At 40.9% G+C, this 14,268-nt stretch overlaps 1 protein-coding gene across 1 annotated transcript in view; it reads right to left on the bottom strand.

Moving 5' to 3' along the window:
- Positions 1 to 201: 201 nt before the first annotated feature.
- The window catches only part of NXPH3 (neurexophilin 3), a 101,554-nt gene continuing 87,487 nt past the window's right edge, over positions 202 to 14,268 (bottom strand). Inside the window, exon 4 of the mRNA XM_070728280.1 lies at positions 202 to 1,482. Coding sequence (XP_070584381.1) covers positions 739 to 1,482 — 744 coding nt within the window. The 3' untranslated portion in view covers positions 202 to 738. The remainder of the gene's footprint in view (positions 1,483 to 14,268) is intronic.

Below are 14,268 nucleotides of genomic sequence, written 5' to 3'. Positions count from 1 at the left end.
TCTACAAGTCTTAAAGTTGCCAAGGTTGAAGGCCCCTGTTCTGTATGATCTATTGGGGAAGGGGGTCCCTGTTACTGGAAAAAAGGATTAAACAGCACCCATTCATAAAGTTAACCTTTGGGTAAACAATGTGGCACAGTCAAGAAGCATCTAATTTCATCTAATTTCTATGAATGATTTCAAAGCTTAATTTCAGGCAAGAATATTCTCTTTTAGCATCAGTCACAGGTACACTGAGAAAGAAGCAAAGGGAAACCAGAAAAGGCAATAACAAAAAGAGAAAAAGACACGTCAAAAGGCAAAATATGGCCTCTTTCACTTTTGACTTTGACCATGACCACTGCTTGCTGACATTTTACGCATTTTTGATGCAAGACCTCCTACAGATTGCTTCCCCAAATGTGGCTGTTGACAGATACAAACCTCAACAGTAGTACCCCGATGGATTACATCACTTGTTAAATAGCAATGATGAAATGAAAGTGCAGTTTGGGCTTTCCGCCATAAGCACTGAAATATTTTGGCTAAATGTATACATGAAAGAGTAAAGTGTTCCAACAATGATATGTCCATTCATGTCCTCTCAATCTCTTTTCCAAACTCAATGTCTCTTAGTAGAAGCCGGGTGTATGCCTGGCATTGATGGAGCTTGGTTCAATCTTTTCATAGTCTTATTTCCCTTCCCCAGTCCCCAACGAAATGACATTTGAGACATGGGTTGCTTTAAGAGGTATGTAATCACCCAGAGGGGTAATAAGGAACATTGTTGTGGTAGTTGTAGTCAGGACACACTTTTTGCACAAGTCTGTAATCTATGCTGTAGAAGGTTATGTAGATACAGATAACTTTGAATGGCTTGGAGCAAACCCAGGAGACCTGGCTCTGTGTGTGGTTCAGGAAGCAGGTTTTAGAAGGGTCATAAGTGCACAGGGTAGTCTTCTTCGCTTTGCTTACCTTCTCAGACTCCACCCGGCAGTTGAAGATCTTTGATTCTTTTGCCTCTATGAAGATTTGTTGCTCAAGATCAAACTCAACTGCTTTGTTTGGTGGCACCAAGCTGACTGAGATGTTCCCATGGCCGGTGGAGTTATGCCGAAAGAACACATTGACTGTGCCATTTCCATGATCAACCACTTTGCCTGTAATTAAGAGGTTGAGTTTTACTGTCTTGATGTTGGAGTAGAAATCACCCCACCCAAATATTTTCTTGAACTGACTAGGGTTGGTGAGGGAATCTCTTCTTCCACGCGGTTGTTTGCCTTTTCCCTGCTTGGACAAGCTATCTAGGATATTCCAAAATTCTGGTGCGTTACTAGAGGCCAATTCTAAGAGAGTTGTATTCTGGAAGTAAGATGGGGTTATAGAGGACTTTAAGGAGACTTGGGCTTTTTTCTTTTGCACTCGGGGTCTTTGTTGAGCTTTGGAGGATTTTCCATTTTCTTCTTCTTCCTCTTCTGTTGCCTCATCTTGGCCACAGATTACCTATATGGAACAAGAGGACAGCAGGATCTCATTATCTGTTTTTCCTTTAGGAGGCAGCTGGATTCCATGATTTTAATTCCACCTTCCAATTCCATGACTAATAGTTAGAACAATGGCAAAACAGTTTCACACGTTGTTCTTCAGATCGGTTGTATCTACAGCTCCTAGAAAACTTAGCCAACATGATTATTGACAGAGAATACGGACTGTTAGATTGAATTTTATTTGTATGACATATTGTATTTACTGTACAGTATATACATATTGTATTTGTATATAATCTGGCCCCTAAATAGAGAGAACCTGTGCAGGATAACTCTGAAAATTCTGACTATTGTCTAAAACTTGATATTTACAAAATAATGTGGTTAAATTTATGTATGATTTTATCAGTTAAGATTTAGTTTTACAAGCAGATCAAGGCATTGTGATTATCTCTTTCCCCACATCTCTCTCTCTTTCATAGTGTAATGTGATATATGAGCAGCCTATGAGTAGTTTCTATATATTTATAAACCTTTTAATTTCAGGAAAAAATTGGCTTTTACAGCAAGCTAAAAGCCCAGTGCCCTGGAAAAAGGAAAGACCTCTCCTATGCCGGCAATGATCTTTTAAACTTCCATCTGTGCTAAATTTGGTTTTTTATTACATAATGCCATGAATAGATTTAGTGCTTGACAAAAAGGTCTCTACCCCAAATATGGCTCCCAAATGGAGAGACGTCCAAAATTAGATATAAAGTAATAGATGACTTGTATGACTTTGGGTTTTGTTATGCCTGGATACGAAGGGAAAAAAGGTTCCAAAATTCAGTTTAAAAGAGTAGGAGAAGAGAGAAGACAAGAAGTATTTTAAACATTATAATTTATCATGATAAACTTAAACCCAGTTAATCCTCAGTTTTGTGTATGTGTTTGTCCCATTTACTCCAAGAAAATATATTTCAATGATTAAGACTTTAAACTGAATTTGGAAATTATATAATTATTGAATTAGGATAACCCCACCTCCCAAACCCTACTTTTCTCTTTCATGACTCTCCCATTGATTCAGCGAAACACTTTAGTGTGTATAAACTGCAAAACAGTTTTAGATTCTTCCCATACTTTATAGGGAAGTGGAACATCAGGTCCCATAGATCCAAATTCATCCCTTTCCATTGCACCCAGACATGGAAACTCACAGTATTATTTCCAGACAAACTGAAGTAGGAGTACAGTGTAAATAACTGTCAGCTTCTAGAGGATTTAAATCAAATAAACAATCAGGCATTAAAGAAGGAAAAAGTATACAGTAATATTGCTATTCAAAAATGATTGTTTGAATTGAGCAGTCCTAGAAGCTAATTAATTAATTAATTAATTAATTAATCAATCAACCAATGAATCAATCAATAAATTAATTAAATAATTAATTAATTAAAAATTATTTGAAGGGAAAATAACTTCATGAACTACAATGTGAAAATTGCTTTTGTAAGCAAGCAAAACTGAAGATCAACCATGGCTTGGCAGGATCACAAAACCAATTAATGAAAACAGTATTAAAAGCCTCAGGATTTTTATTCTTAGAAAAAATGTGAAGGAGGGAGAAAGGAGATATGGAGAAAGGAAAAAAGAAAGCAAGGCTTATTTTTGAACCAGAGACAATAGTTCCTCAGGATGCCTTAATTCTAGGTAATGCCATGCTTAGAATAAAATTGCATAGATAAGGAACAATAAAGTGAAAACAACAAGCAAAGCAACAAGCAGCAGAATCCTATGTATACTTTTGAAGAGTTCCAGAGTTGGAAATTGGAATTTGAACGATTGAATTAAGATTTTGAAAAGGGGAAATTAACAGAACCCCCTCCACTTTTGCATCTCTTTACCCCCACTGCCTTTACTGCATTTTCCAAAATGCAGTACCAAAACTAGTTGGAAATCCTTCACGTATTGTGATTCTATAAGGCAGTGTTTCCCAACCTTGGCAACTTGAAGATATTTGGACTTCAACTCCCAGAAGTCCCCAGCCAGCATTCGCTGGTTGGGGACTTCTGGGAGTTGAAGTCCAAATATCTTCAAGTTGCCAAGGTTGGGAAACATTGCTATAAGGGAATGGAATGTTATAGGCTACAGATCCAAATTCATCCCCCTAGATCTGTGATGGAGAACTTATGGCATGTGTGTTACAAATGCATGTGGAGTCATATCAATAGGCAAGTGAGCTTAGGTATGGTGAGCATGTAAGCGCTGGCCAGCTGATTTTTGGGCCTTCTGGGCCCATTAGGACTTGGGAAACAGCCTTGGGAGAGGGTGGGGAAGGCCCATTTTTTGCTCTCCCCAAGCTCCAGCGACTTTCCAGGAGCCTGGGAAGGCGAAATAACCCTCCCCGGAGGCCCTAACGAAGGCTAGAACTGGCTTGTTTCCCAGCTTAAAGAAGTTGGCAAACGGGCCATTTCTGGCCTCTGAGTGTGGAAGGGCATTTTTGCCCACCCCCTGACTTCTAGAAAGGCTCTGAATGGCAATAGTTTTTAGACTTGTATACCGCTTTATAATGCTTTTACAACCCTCTCTAAACGGTTTACAGAGTGCACACACACATGCAACTCCCCCAACCCCCTTTTGGCACACACACAAAAGGTTCCCCCATCACTGCCCTAGATGTTTCTTAAGCCATTTTAACCGATTCTGAATTCAGATTCCTCCTTCAAGCTTGCAATATATCCATCCATCCCCTCTTTCCTTTCTGCACCCCCCCTTCTTCTCCGACTTCAGGAAGAAATGAGAAGAAACCATCAGGTAGAATTAAAATAGTGCATAAAAAAGGAAAACCAACTCTGAATTTTCATAGGAATTAGCGTGATGTTCCCTCCCTCCCTCCCTCCTTCCTTCTTTCCCTTTTTAGGAAGGAAAAACTCTTTCTTCCCATAACCTTCCCAAGAGGTTCTTAGTCTTGGCCATTTTAAGATATAGAACATCTTAAAGTGGCCAAAGTTGAGAAGCCCTGCTCTCAACTTTGAAATATACCTGAGTATTTGCCTTAAACATGCTAACATTTTCTTAATTCAGGCATTTAGCTGAGTGGCCTTTTAACTGGTGTACTGACCCAGGGAGTGGTTAAAAGCTATGAGCAAAGAATATAATAGGTAAGCATCGGGATATTATCAACTTCAGATGGAAGAGAAATTCTAAAATGAATGATACAACTGATAGTTGCAAAATGTCGATTCTTTCCTCTTGCCCAATTTTAGCATGATCTGTGATTCATTCAATACAGCTGGATTGGTTAGGTACCCCAGGGGTTTTAGGAACTGGAGTGTCTTAAAAACAAACAAACACAAAACTGTTGACTTGTCCATCCATGCCCATTTGTGCATATAGGCAGGCAGGCATTGGTTTTTCCATGATATCTTGCAAAACTCAGGACAAACAAGGAATCATTTGCTGCCGGTTTGGGGTATTCAGTGTTTTCCTGCAGTGCAGCCTGATTTTGGGGGAACCCACAGCCTTTCCCTTTCTAATTCTGGATTACCCGGGGAAGCTTAAAGCTAACCCAGGCTTTTAGTCAGAGCCTCCTCTTTCTCCAATAGGAAATTTCATTGATCAGATTTGTATTCCACATTTCCATCAAGAGAAAGAGCAATTGAGAAATTAAAACAGAAAGCAATTAATTAAAAACCCAGTGAACAAAAGTAAAATGAACATAATATAACAACTGCAGACAAAAAGTTTAATATGGTGAAATTGTGCAATAATTATAAATAATAAAAAAAATCAGAAAGCTATAAAAGCTGTTTCACTAATCTATATGCCATCTTTTAGCAGAGACCACCATAGTCTTTTATTACAATGTAACCCGTCTCATGCAAAAAGAAGGAAATCACACCATTTATTAAAGGGAACAAAGGGGATACTAATATTTCCCTGAAATTCCCAAAGAACCCCCCTTATGCTATGTATTAATCAGGATAAATGTTATCCTCAAAATCTCCAATCAACTATCACGCAAATCTAAATCTTATGAGAATTGTAGTCAAAAACATTCAGCAAGTGGCTGGTTTATGACTTTTGCTATTTACTGTTAAAATAAATGCTTCTGCAATGCCAATTTAAAGCTTTTCCTGCTTGAAGCAAATCCCAGATCATGCCCATCAATCTATGCTAGATCCAGCACTTTCAATGGTCCAGTGACATCTTCAAATTTCTACTTCATTATTTTTCTTTATTAGGATTGGAGCAGCCTGGAAATGCTATATAATAGGGATTGTTCTTTAGACACATAATATGAGCTGATTCATCAATGGAAAATATGACAATGCTGGGCTAGGTGGAAAGGAGGAAGAGGAGGAGGAGGAGGAGGAAGATCATATAGTGCATGAAGTAGATACACAAAATAGTGGAAACTACAGGAATGTAACTACAAAAATTGCCTTAGGTAATGTGAGTGAAAACAGATTGGAGAGTTTTTATTTATGGAATCACTAGGAGTTGGTTACAGTTTGACAGACCACGTCAACAATAGAAATGCCATAAAACAAACTCATGTCTGTTTATGGTAAAGTTTGAAGACTGCCAAGAGACAGTGCAGACACATCCTTAGTCTTAAAACCATCAGTGAAATAATTCTAACTGTAGAAACAATAATACTATGATGAAGGCTTCAAAGTTGATTTCGTCAAAAGGCCTTTTCCCAGAAGGGGTATGTTCATAGGGATAAAGAAATGTAGCTACTGGCTGTTGCCCACTCCCCCTATCTCCCATTAGTATTCATGATAAGGACATCAAAGCAATCTGCTTGATAGATGGCCAGACTACTTTTCCACCATAAAGACTATTCTAAAATTTCTGAAGTTGGCAACTCACAAAAACCACCATTCCTATTTGGTTTGGGCATTATGTTGTTTGTACAAGTATGAGAAATGTCATCCAGCATACCTTGAAATAGGACAAAGTGACAAGAACTGTGTATTTTGATGGGAGGCAAAAACTCCATGTACCATTATTACTCCCTGACACCTTAAACTGAGATATGCGCCAGAGACTGAAATAAAGAGGATTTGAATGGGGCTTTAGAAGATGCAAATTCTAAATATGTTGTTTCCCAAGTAGACAGTTTGATTTCACAGAAGTTTGATTTACTTGAAGTTATGTTCTGGTTTTTTTAGTGTTCCCCTTATTTTTTTGAGCATGGCATATATCACTGCATATTTTTGTGATTCGACACAAAAATATGTAACCCTTCCCTGGTGCAGAGCTGAAGGGATTGGATACTGTAGCCTAGAGGATAATTCTCTGCCTTACAAGGCAAAGGTTGCAGGTTCAGGTCCCAGTGGGTATGGCTAGCTGATGAGGCCAAAATAAGGCCGAAATAGATCTATCCTAGTCTCCCTTAATTTTCAAATTCAGCACAGATTTTGGAATTTATTCTCAGTACTATATAATGATAGCCATGATAGATTGCATGAAGAAAGGATGAGGCCAAAGACAAAGAGCAAATTCATGTATCCTAATGCACTTTGTTCCCTTTAGGCTGTTAATCTTGGTGGCTGCATAGAATCTTCTGAACCAGATGCTGTGGTTCCTTAAATAGTAGCTGTTCTGGACCTCTTCCAGATTGTGTTTATGAGCTCCCTAGATCCAGCTTTCTGGATCTGGTTAGACATACCAAATTGAGATCTAGAATGTCCCTTGCCTTGCCCAGCTATAATTTCCTTATGCTCTTAGCATTGTAGTTCCCTTTCAAACCAAACTGAACTGTGGGCATCATTGTATCTTGCGGCAGCAAATTCCACAGCTTAATGATGCTGCATGCAAAATATTTCCTTTTCTCCCACCATTTGGCATTAATGGATGACTAAGGCTTCAAGAATTGTGAAAGAAGGGGGAAAAAAACAAACCGCACTCTATTCCTTCCTCGCTTTCTCTGCGACCAGAATATTTTTATACACAGTTTTTATGTTGGCAGCTTTGTTTTTAATTGCTTCCCTAACAAACCCCAACAAGCGCTGTTTCTTTTGACAACAGTTTCAGTAAATATTTTAATTAAAGTTTCTACCAAAGAATCTTTTCTTGGCTAATCACATTTTCCCCCCAGACCTTATCAAAGGAAATCAGGATTTCTCTCCCCGCTCCCACGTCCGCCACTTCTGTTGCTTACCTTGTGCCATGTGTGTGAGCTTAGTGCCTGCTTTCGTTGTTTGAAGAGATCCATTTGGTAGCCTTTCAGAAGCTGCATTTTCTTTTAACCATTCCAAATAACTTGACACTGTCAGAAAACTTGGCCTCTTTCCTGATTGCTCCTACCTCCAAATGGTTTAGGAACAAGTTAAAAAGCAGCGATCCTAATACACATCCTAAGAGGTGGGTGGAGGAATATTCAATTATGTTCACTGCAAGTTTTGTCCATTTATTCTTATTCTCTGCATTGGGCACTTAATCTGACATTGATCCCTTAAATGACCTTGACTTCTATCTCATTATTGCCAGACTTATTCCGATGTTTCTGAGGTTTGTGTTCTATCTCATTATTGTCAGAATTATTCTGATGGCTGGGAATTCTGAAGTTGAAATCTGATGAGTATACTAGTGCCTACCCTAATGACCCACATATATTTATATTTCTCTTTTTGGTTATATGTTTAGATGTCTAACTTCTATCTCATCAGGGACTGCTCTTTCTGAACCAGGTAGGGCCATCACCTGCTGGCTTCCCCCCAAGGAACGTCATAAACTTCCTGGCCCTTTGGAATCAGCTCCCCCGGGAGATTCGTACTGCCCCCACCCTCCTTGCCTTTCATAACAATCTGAAAACTTATTTATGCTGCCAGGCTTGGGGTCCTTAGACCCCAGCCTCTGGCCATTGAATCTGTAGGGTGGTTGTAATGTGTAATTGACTGGATGATTTTTTAAATGTTTAATATTTTTTTTTAGAATTTTAAACTAACTATTCATGTTAATTGGATTTTGATGTATTTATATATTGTATTTCCTATTGATATGGTGTGAGCCACCCCGAGTCCAAGGAGAGGGGCGGCATACAAATAATCAAATCAAATCAAATAACAAACAAACAAACAAACAAACAAATAAATGTTCTTTTAAAAGCCACTCAACTTTTTTTACCATTAAAAATGTTTGAGAAGAGGAAGGCAGGGGCAGATGCTGGGCAAGGTGATCTATTCATAACTCTGCCATTCAGAACTATTGTCAGGGTGACTAACCTACTGGAAGGCTGTATTACTCATTCACATGATCTAAGCATCATTTTCAATTCGTATATTTGTTGGCATATATCATCTTACCACTGCATGTCTGTTGAGAATATCACCAAGTTCAGTGGGGCTTTCTTCTCAGCCTGGGATGCATGCAGCAATCGTAGTAAAAACATGGCCCTCCACCATTCACTGAAGACAATTCCCAGCACGCCTAGTCAATAAAGCCACTGGGGAAAGGTGCTGGCAACTATAGTTCATCCAGAAGACTTCAGGTTTTCCTTTTCTACGAATGGTGGGATAGGAATACTGGCTTCAAACCTTCAGTCTAGTGCAGCAGTTCAAAACATTAACTTGGCAAATAAATCTCTTTTCAGCTAGGTTTTTGGTATGTTAATACTGGCTTGTACTTCAGGATGGCTATTTACTTGAATACTACAAAAGGATTTCCTCCTAAAAAACTCGTTCACTCGTTCATACGCACACAAATGGATTCCTTCCTAGAAAACACACACACACACACATTAAAACAAAAGCCCTCTCTTTAAAATCCCTCTTTCTGGCATGGGGAAAAACTTTTATTCATCCATGGTGTCATTAAGACCATTGATCTAAGCCAGTGTTTCCCAACCTTGGCAACTTGAAGATATTTGGACTTCAACTCCCAGAATTCCCCAGCCAGCATTTGCTGGCTGGGGAATTCTGGGAGTTGAAGTCCAAATATCTTCAAGTTGCCAAGGTTGGGAAACACTGATCTAAGCAACTATACAAGTCAGCCAGGCCACAATCATTTTAGTTGGAGCACATATGTCAAAGTTATTACGACACTGCTCTGAATGGTTTCACTCAGAAAAATAACAAGCTGTGCCACCACTAAGATTCCCAGGATTCTCACATGCACCATCTGGATAAGACCTTTTTTGTTGTTTTGTGAGAACACTTGACTTTCAGCTCTGATGGTCATTAAACTTGGTGGTTCTGTACATTTGCTTGAATTAACAGCGCTTCCACTGATATTAACCCTGGGAGCCACTAGCACTGCCTCAGCTGGGTGCCAAATAAGACTATTGGCCATTTTTATGACATTGGAGTGAGTGGGTTTCCCAGGTCCCGGTCTAGAGACAGGCAACCAGTGTATATATCTTATAGTGACCTGGATAGTGGAGTCAAATTTTAGAAGGAGGGGATGTATATGAAGGATGACATAAGAGCCCCTATGGTGCTCCATAACTGGTAAACTTGTTAAATGAAGCTACATCTCTAGGCAGACACCAGGGTGGGGTGAGGGTGGATTTTAAAAATGCTTCATTATAACAAACCCCCGTCTGCTGGGGATTCATTAGATGTTTAACACCCCCCTCCGTTTCTATATCCCGAAAATGGGGACAGTAGTTACTATCTCACCTGGTGATTACTTATTTAAAAACAGTATATTTTTTGGTCTTCTGGAACCTCAAAGCAGTATTAAAATATCCCAGTGTTATAAAGTGACCTCCCCCACCACTTTTAATGCAACCTTTAAAAAAATAAATAAATAAAAAGGATACTACCAATGCATCTATCAGTAGGATAATATTAAATTAAAATCACCGATATCATTCTGGTACAAAAAACCACCTTGCTGCCCCTTCTAAATTAAAAGGCAATGATGGAAGACTTGCAAAACAAGAGATCTCTCCGCTCTATTTTCAAGCTTGTTTTGTGTTGTAAGAAGTGACCCACAGCTGGTTAAAAACAAGATCTTTGAGGAGTTTGGTTGAAGGACCTTCATCTATTCTTTGCTCCTGAGTTAAGGAGACACTGGATTTCAAGATAAGTGCATAGGTTTTGCAGGTTAAAACCCACTGGGTTATCCTAAGGCAAATATCCAGGGTCCCGATAAGTGACTGGGCAGAAGTTCCCCTTGATGTCCTCAGAAGAACCAAATGACCTCATTTTTAAGTGAGTGAGATCACTGCATTTGCATCTAACATTTGTCCTGGGAGTCAAAATGTACAATATGTAACTTTACAATTAAGAATGTACTGAGTTCCACATCCCAAGCATCTCCAACCTGGATTCAGATGGATTCAATATTTAGGAACAGCTTTCCTTGCAAACTAGGAGAGCTGCTGCTATTCTGAGCTGAGAATACTTGGCTGAAAATGCTTTGATTCAATATAAGGTTTGTTCCTCTTGCAACAGGAGACTCTTCTGGCTCCTTCTAATTTCTAGAATCCTGCCAAGTGGCCCCTCCCAACTTGCCCCCTTAGGAAGGACCAGAGATTGCAATCTTGCTCCTTGGTGCAATCCAATTTATTTCCATCTGCACAAATTTTTGAACAAGCCATTTGTGGGTGAGAGGGGGGGGGGGGCGGGTTGGATGTATTTTTAAAAGGAGGGTGAGTCAAGGTGAAAGAAAAGAGGCAACTACTGACCAGACAGGAGGCAACTACAAAACCCAACCAGCCAAACCCAATCTGTTCAACCCAGCTGCAGTGCTAGGAGGAAGAGGGATCTGCACCAGATCCACAGGGAGTAAGGGCACTCAGCTGCCAAAGAAAACTCTAAGCTGGTTTCCCTGTAGACTAGAATGTTTTTTTCTTCCCTTTTTTTTTTTCAAGGAACAACCCACAATTGAGGGGAACGCAGTTTAGCAAAGAGGAGTTCTGGTCTGTTTGTGCCTGTCTCCACCAGAGAACATGAGATTGTTCTCAGCTGCAACCTGAGCCATTTCTGGAGGAGATGAGGCTTGGAGCCCTAGTTCCAGTGGGGTTTCTGCTTTTCCTGAGCTGAAAAATACAATATGAGAAGGTGGGAGGCAAGAGGTCATTGTAGTTTTCACTGATGCTGATCAAGCCAATCCAAGACAAAAGATACCTCCTGCCCTACCCTCCCATTTAATCACTGTTTACAAAGCCTCTGGATCGTTTCCCTGTTTCCTCTCCCTTCTCCACTGCTGGAGAAAAAATAAAAGGAAAACAAGCAGAGAAACCAGCTCTCCGGATTATAGGGGTCCGCTGCTGCCGATCAAATAGTGAGCAGCACATCTTGAACTCGCAACTCCGGAGAATGGGGGCAGGATTTTAAAATCAACTTTGCGCTTGTGCCTTTTTCCATTCCGACTGACGCAAATGCTTTTCTCTCTGTTGATAGGTAAACAATGCCTCTCAGCACTAGTGCTCAAAACTGTTCTATTCCTATGGCCTACTTTGCTAATTAAATTTTGTGAATTTCAGCAGCCGCTTAGAAGACAACTCCTACAGAAGATAGATGGAAAATTATTTGCATTTTCAAAGGACAGAGATAGAAAATATATTCTGGCAAGCATTATCGTTTACTTCATTTCAGCATGGGTTTCTGGCACTGGATTCAAATCTCTCTGCGAAACTCAAAACTCACTCGGGCAGCGTTTTGTATTTGTATCTGTCTACGCTCAGCAGCTCCCCTTTGCACCCCTGTGTTTAGAAGATTATTTCACTCCTCTAACTTGTACCTCCTCCTCCTCCTTCTTTGGGGCAAAACAGCCTGCCGTATAGGGTGGCTTTCTAGCAGTGGCTTCAGAGAAACATGCTGGATGAAGTTTACTTGGGCAGACGATATTGCTATGAGAAGCGATAAATTTATCCTCCCCCCCATCCACCCCAAAAAGCCAAATTGACTGGAGATTTTACAACTTCCAGCTTGTGACCTGACTTATTTATCCGAGATCTGTAACAGTTCAATAAACTCTTTTGTGTTTTTTTTGTTTTAGCAATAGATTCAGTCTTTTCTCTTTATGAATTATGGGCTGTAAAATAATGTTTGTTCTGGCAGAAACGCCAATTCCCTGTCTCGAAATCAGTGTCCTTATAGAGCTGCGGTTAAAGTATCGAACAACATCTGGAGGGACAAAACCTGGCAAAGGCTGTCCTCTGCCACGGAGGTTCAGTTGGATGACTTTGAACTAGGATCTCTCTCAACCCAATCCACCCAGGCAGCTGTTTTAGGGGGGGGGGGAGGCAGGGGTAGAATTGGAGGGAAAAAAATGCTATGTAGTCTCCTGCTTAAGCTCCTGGAATAAAGGTGGTGTATACATCTAGCAAAATAAACATATCCTGGTAGCTGTTAATAGGCTGCTGCTGAAAGCACAAGCAAAGAATCATTGCAAAGGAAAATAAAAAGAAAAAGAGGCGGCATTTATGGAAAGATGAATGAAAGGATGGTCCTAAACAGAAGGGTCCTCCGAAAGCTAAGATGCAATGACCTGTCCGGCGAAGTTGGTGCAAGGACAATTGGAGAACAGAGCGCAGCGCATGCCAAACTAGAAGTGCTATTGAGAGAGCAGACCGTGAAACTGCTTGGACATACTAATGTAAGAAGCAGCCCTTTTGACTTTACATTTGCCAAAGCCATGTCACTATCACTAACATTACCCTTTCCCCCAGCCCCTCGGTCACTCACCAGAAGATAGATGCTCCCCTGGATAAGAAATATGAAGCAGCACCGAGTCAGCTGCATATCTTCAGCTTCTTTGCTCTCCTCCTTAGCGATCTAAGAGAGCTCTGTAGTGCCTCCTTGTTTTTGTTTGGTGTGTGTGTGTAAAGGGGGGGGGGGTGATCTGGCCTCTGGCCTCCTAGGATCCCCCCATTCCAGGCTTCGTCTTGCTAGCCTCTTCTCAGCCAGGCATGGGCAAAATGCAGCCTTCTTCTCACCCTCTGCAGCTGGATATTTCCATGTGGCTGCTGCCTGCTTCCAGCTTTGCTGGAGACTCGGGCAAAACTCACTCCAGTCTATCGCTGCTTCCCTCCCACTGACAGGTGCCACTGCTGGAGCAGCGGAGTCCTGCCTTAACCCTTGCCTGCCTGCAAACTTTGAAACTCAGCCCTGAACTGGAAACTTGCTATCGTACTTTGAAAAGGAGGAGAAGGAGGAGGAGGGGAAGAAGAGCTAAGCTCCAACTCATCTACTCCTGCACAGCCCGGCTGAGATCCAAGAGAAGAAAGCTGAAGAAAAGCAAGAAAGAATAACAGCAACGCTTGCAGTTAGCCAGTATTCAAATGACCAGGAAGATTTGGGTAGCGTTTTTAGAGGGAAGGGAGAAGATACCGATTATGATAATGTAGGGAAATAAGTGAGTTACTTCAGCAAGGGGTTTTCTGGAGGGGAAAGAGAAGCCCCTAATGTGACCGATTGCAGAATTTGAAAGGTTTCCTCTGACGCTCCAAACCAGCCATCCCAGCACCCTACTCAACAGTGCTGCCAAGACAGAGAGATCTCAGCAAAATGTCACTTTTGGGAGGGTTCCCCCCCCCCCAAAATTTCTTAGGAATGCACTATCTTCCAGATTTCCCCTGCCCCCATTAACCACCTCCTGGTGTTCTTTCCCTCCCTCCCTCCTCTTCTTTCTCTGTTCTTTCCCTCCTTGCACCATCCACTTTCCGGATGGTTTGTTGAATTTCAAGGTCATTCTTTCCCAACTTGTGCCCTCCAGTTGTGTTAGAACTGCACCTCATCTCTAAATCTCAGTGTGAATTATAGCAAGGCTGGGCTGAAACATTCGAGGCTCTGAGATGGCAAACCCCTAGGAAGACTTTCAGCCTCGGGTGGACAGTCCACCCTAGACAATCTCCTAC

Source organism: Erythrolamprus reginae, chromosome Z (genome assembly GCF_031021105.1).
Source record: "Erythrolamprus reginae isolate rEryReg1 chromosome Z, rEryReg1.hap1, whole genome shotgun sequence".
Taxonomy (NCBI): Eukaryota; Metazoa; Chordata; class Lepidosauria; order Squamata; family Dipsadidae; genus Erythrolamprus; species Erythrolamprus reginae.
Note: the sequence above shows the minus strand (reverse complement) of the source record. Positions and strands in the feature narration are given on the sequence as shown.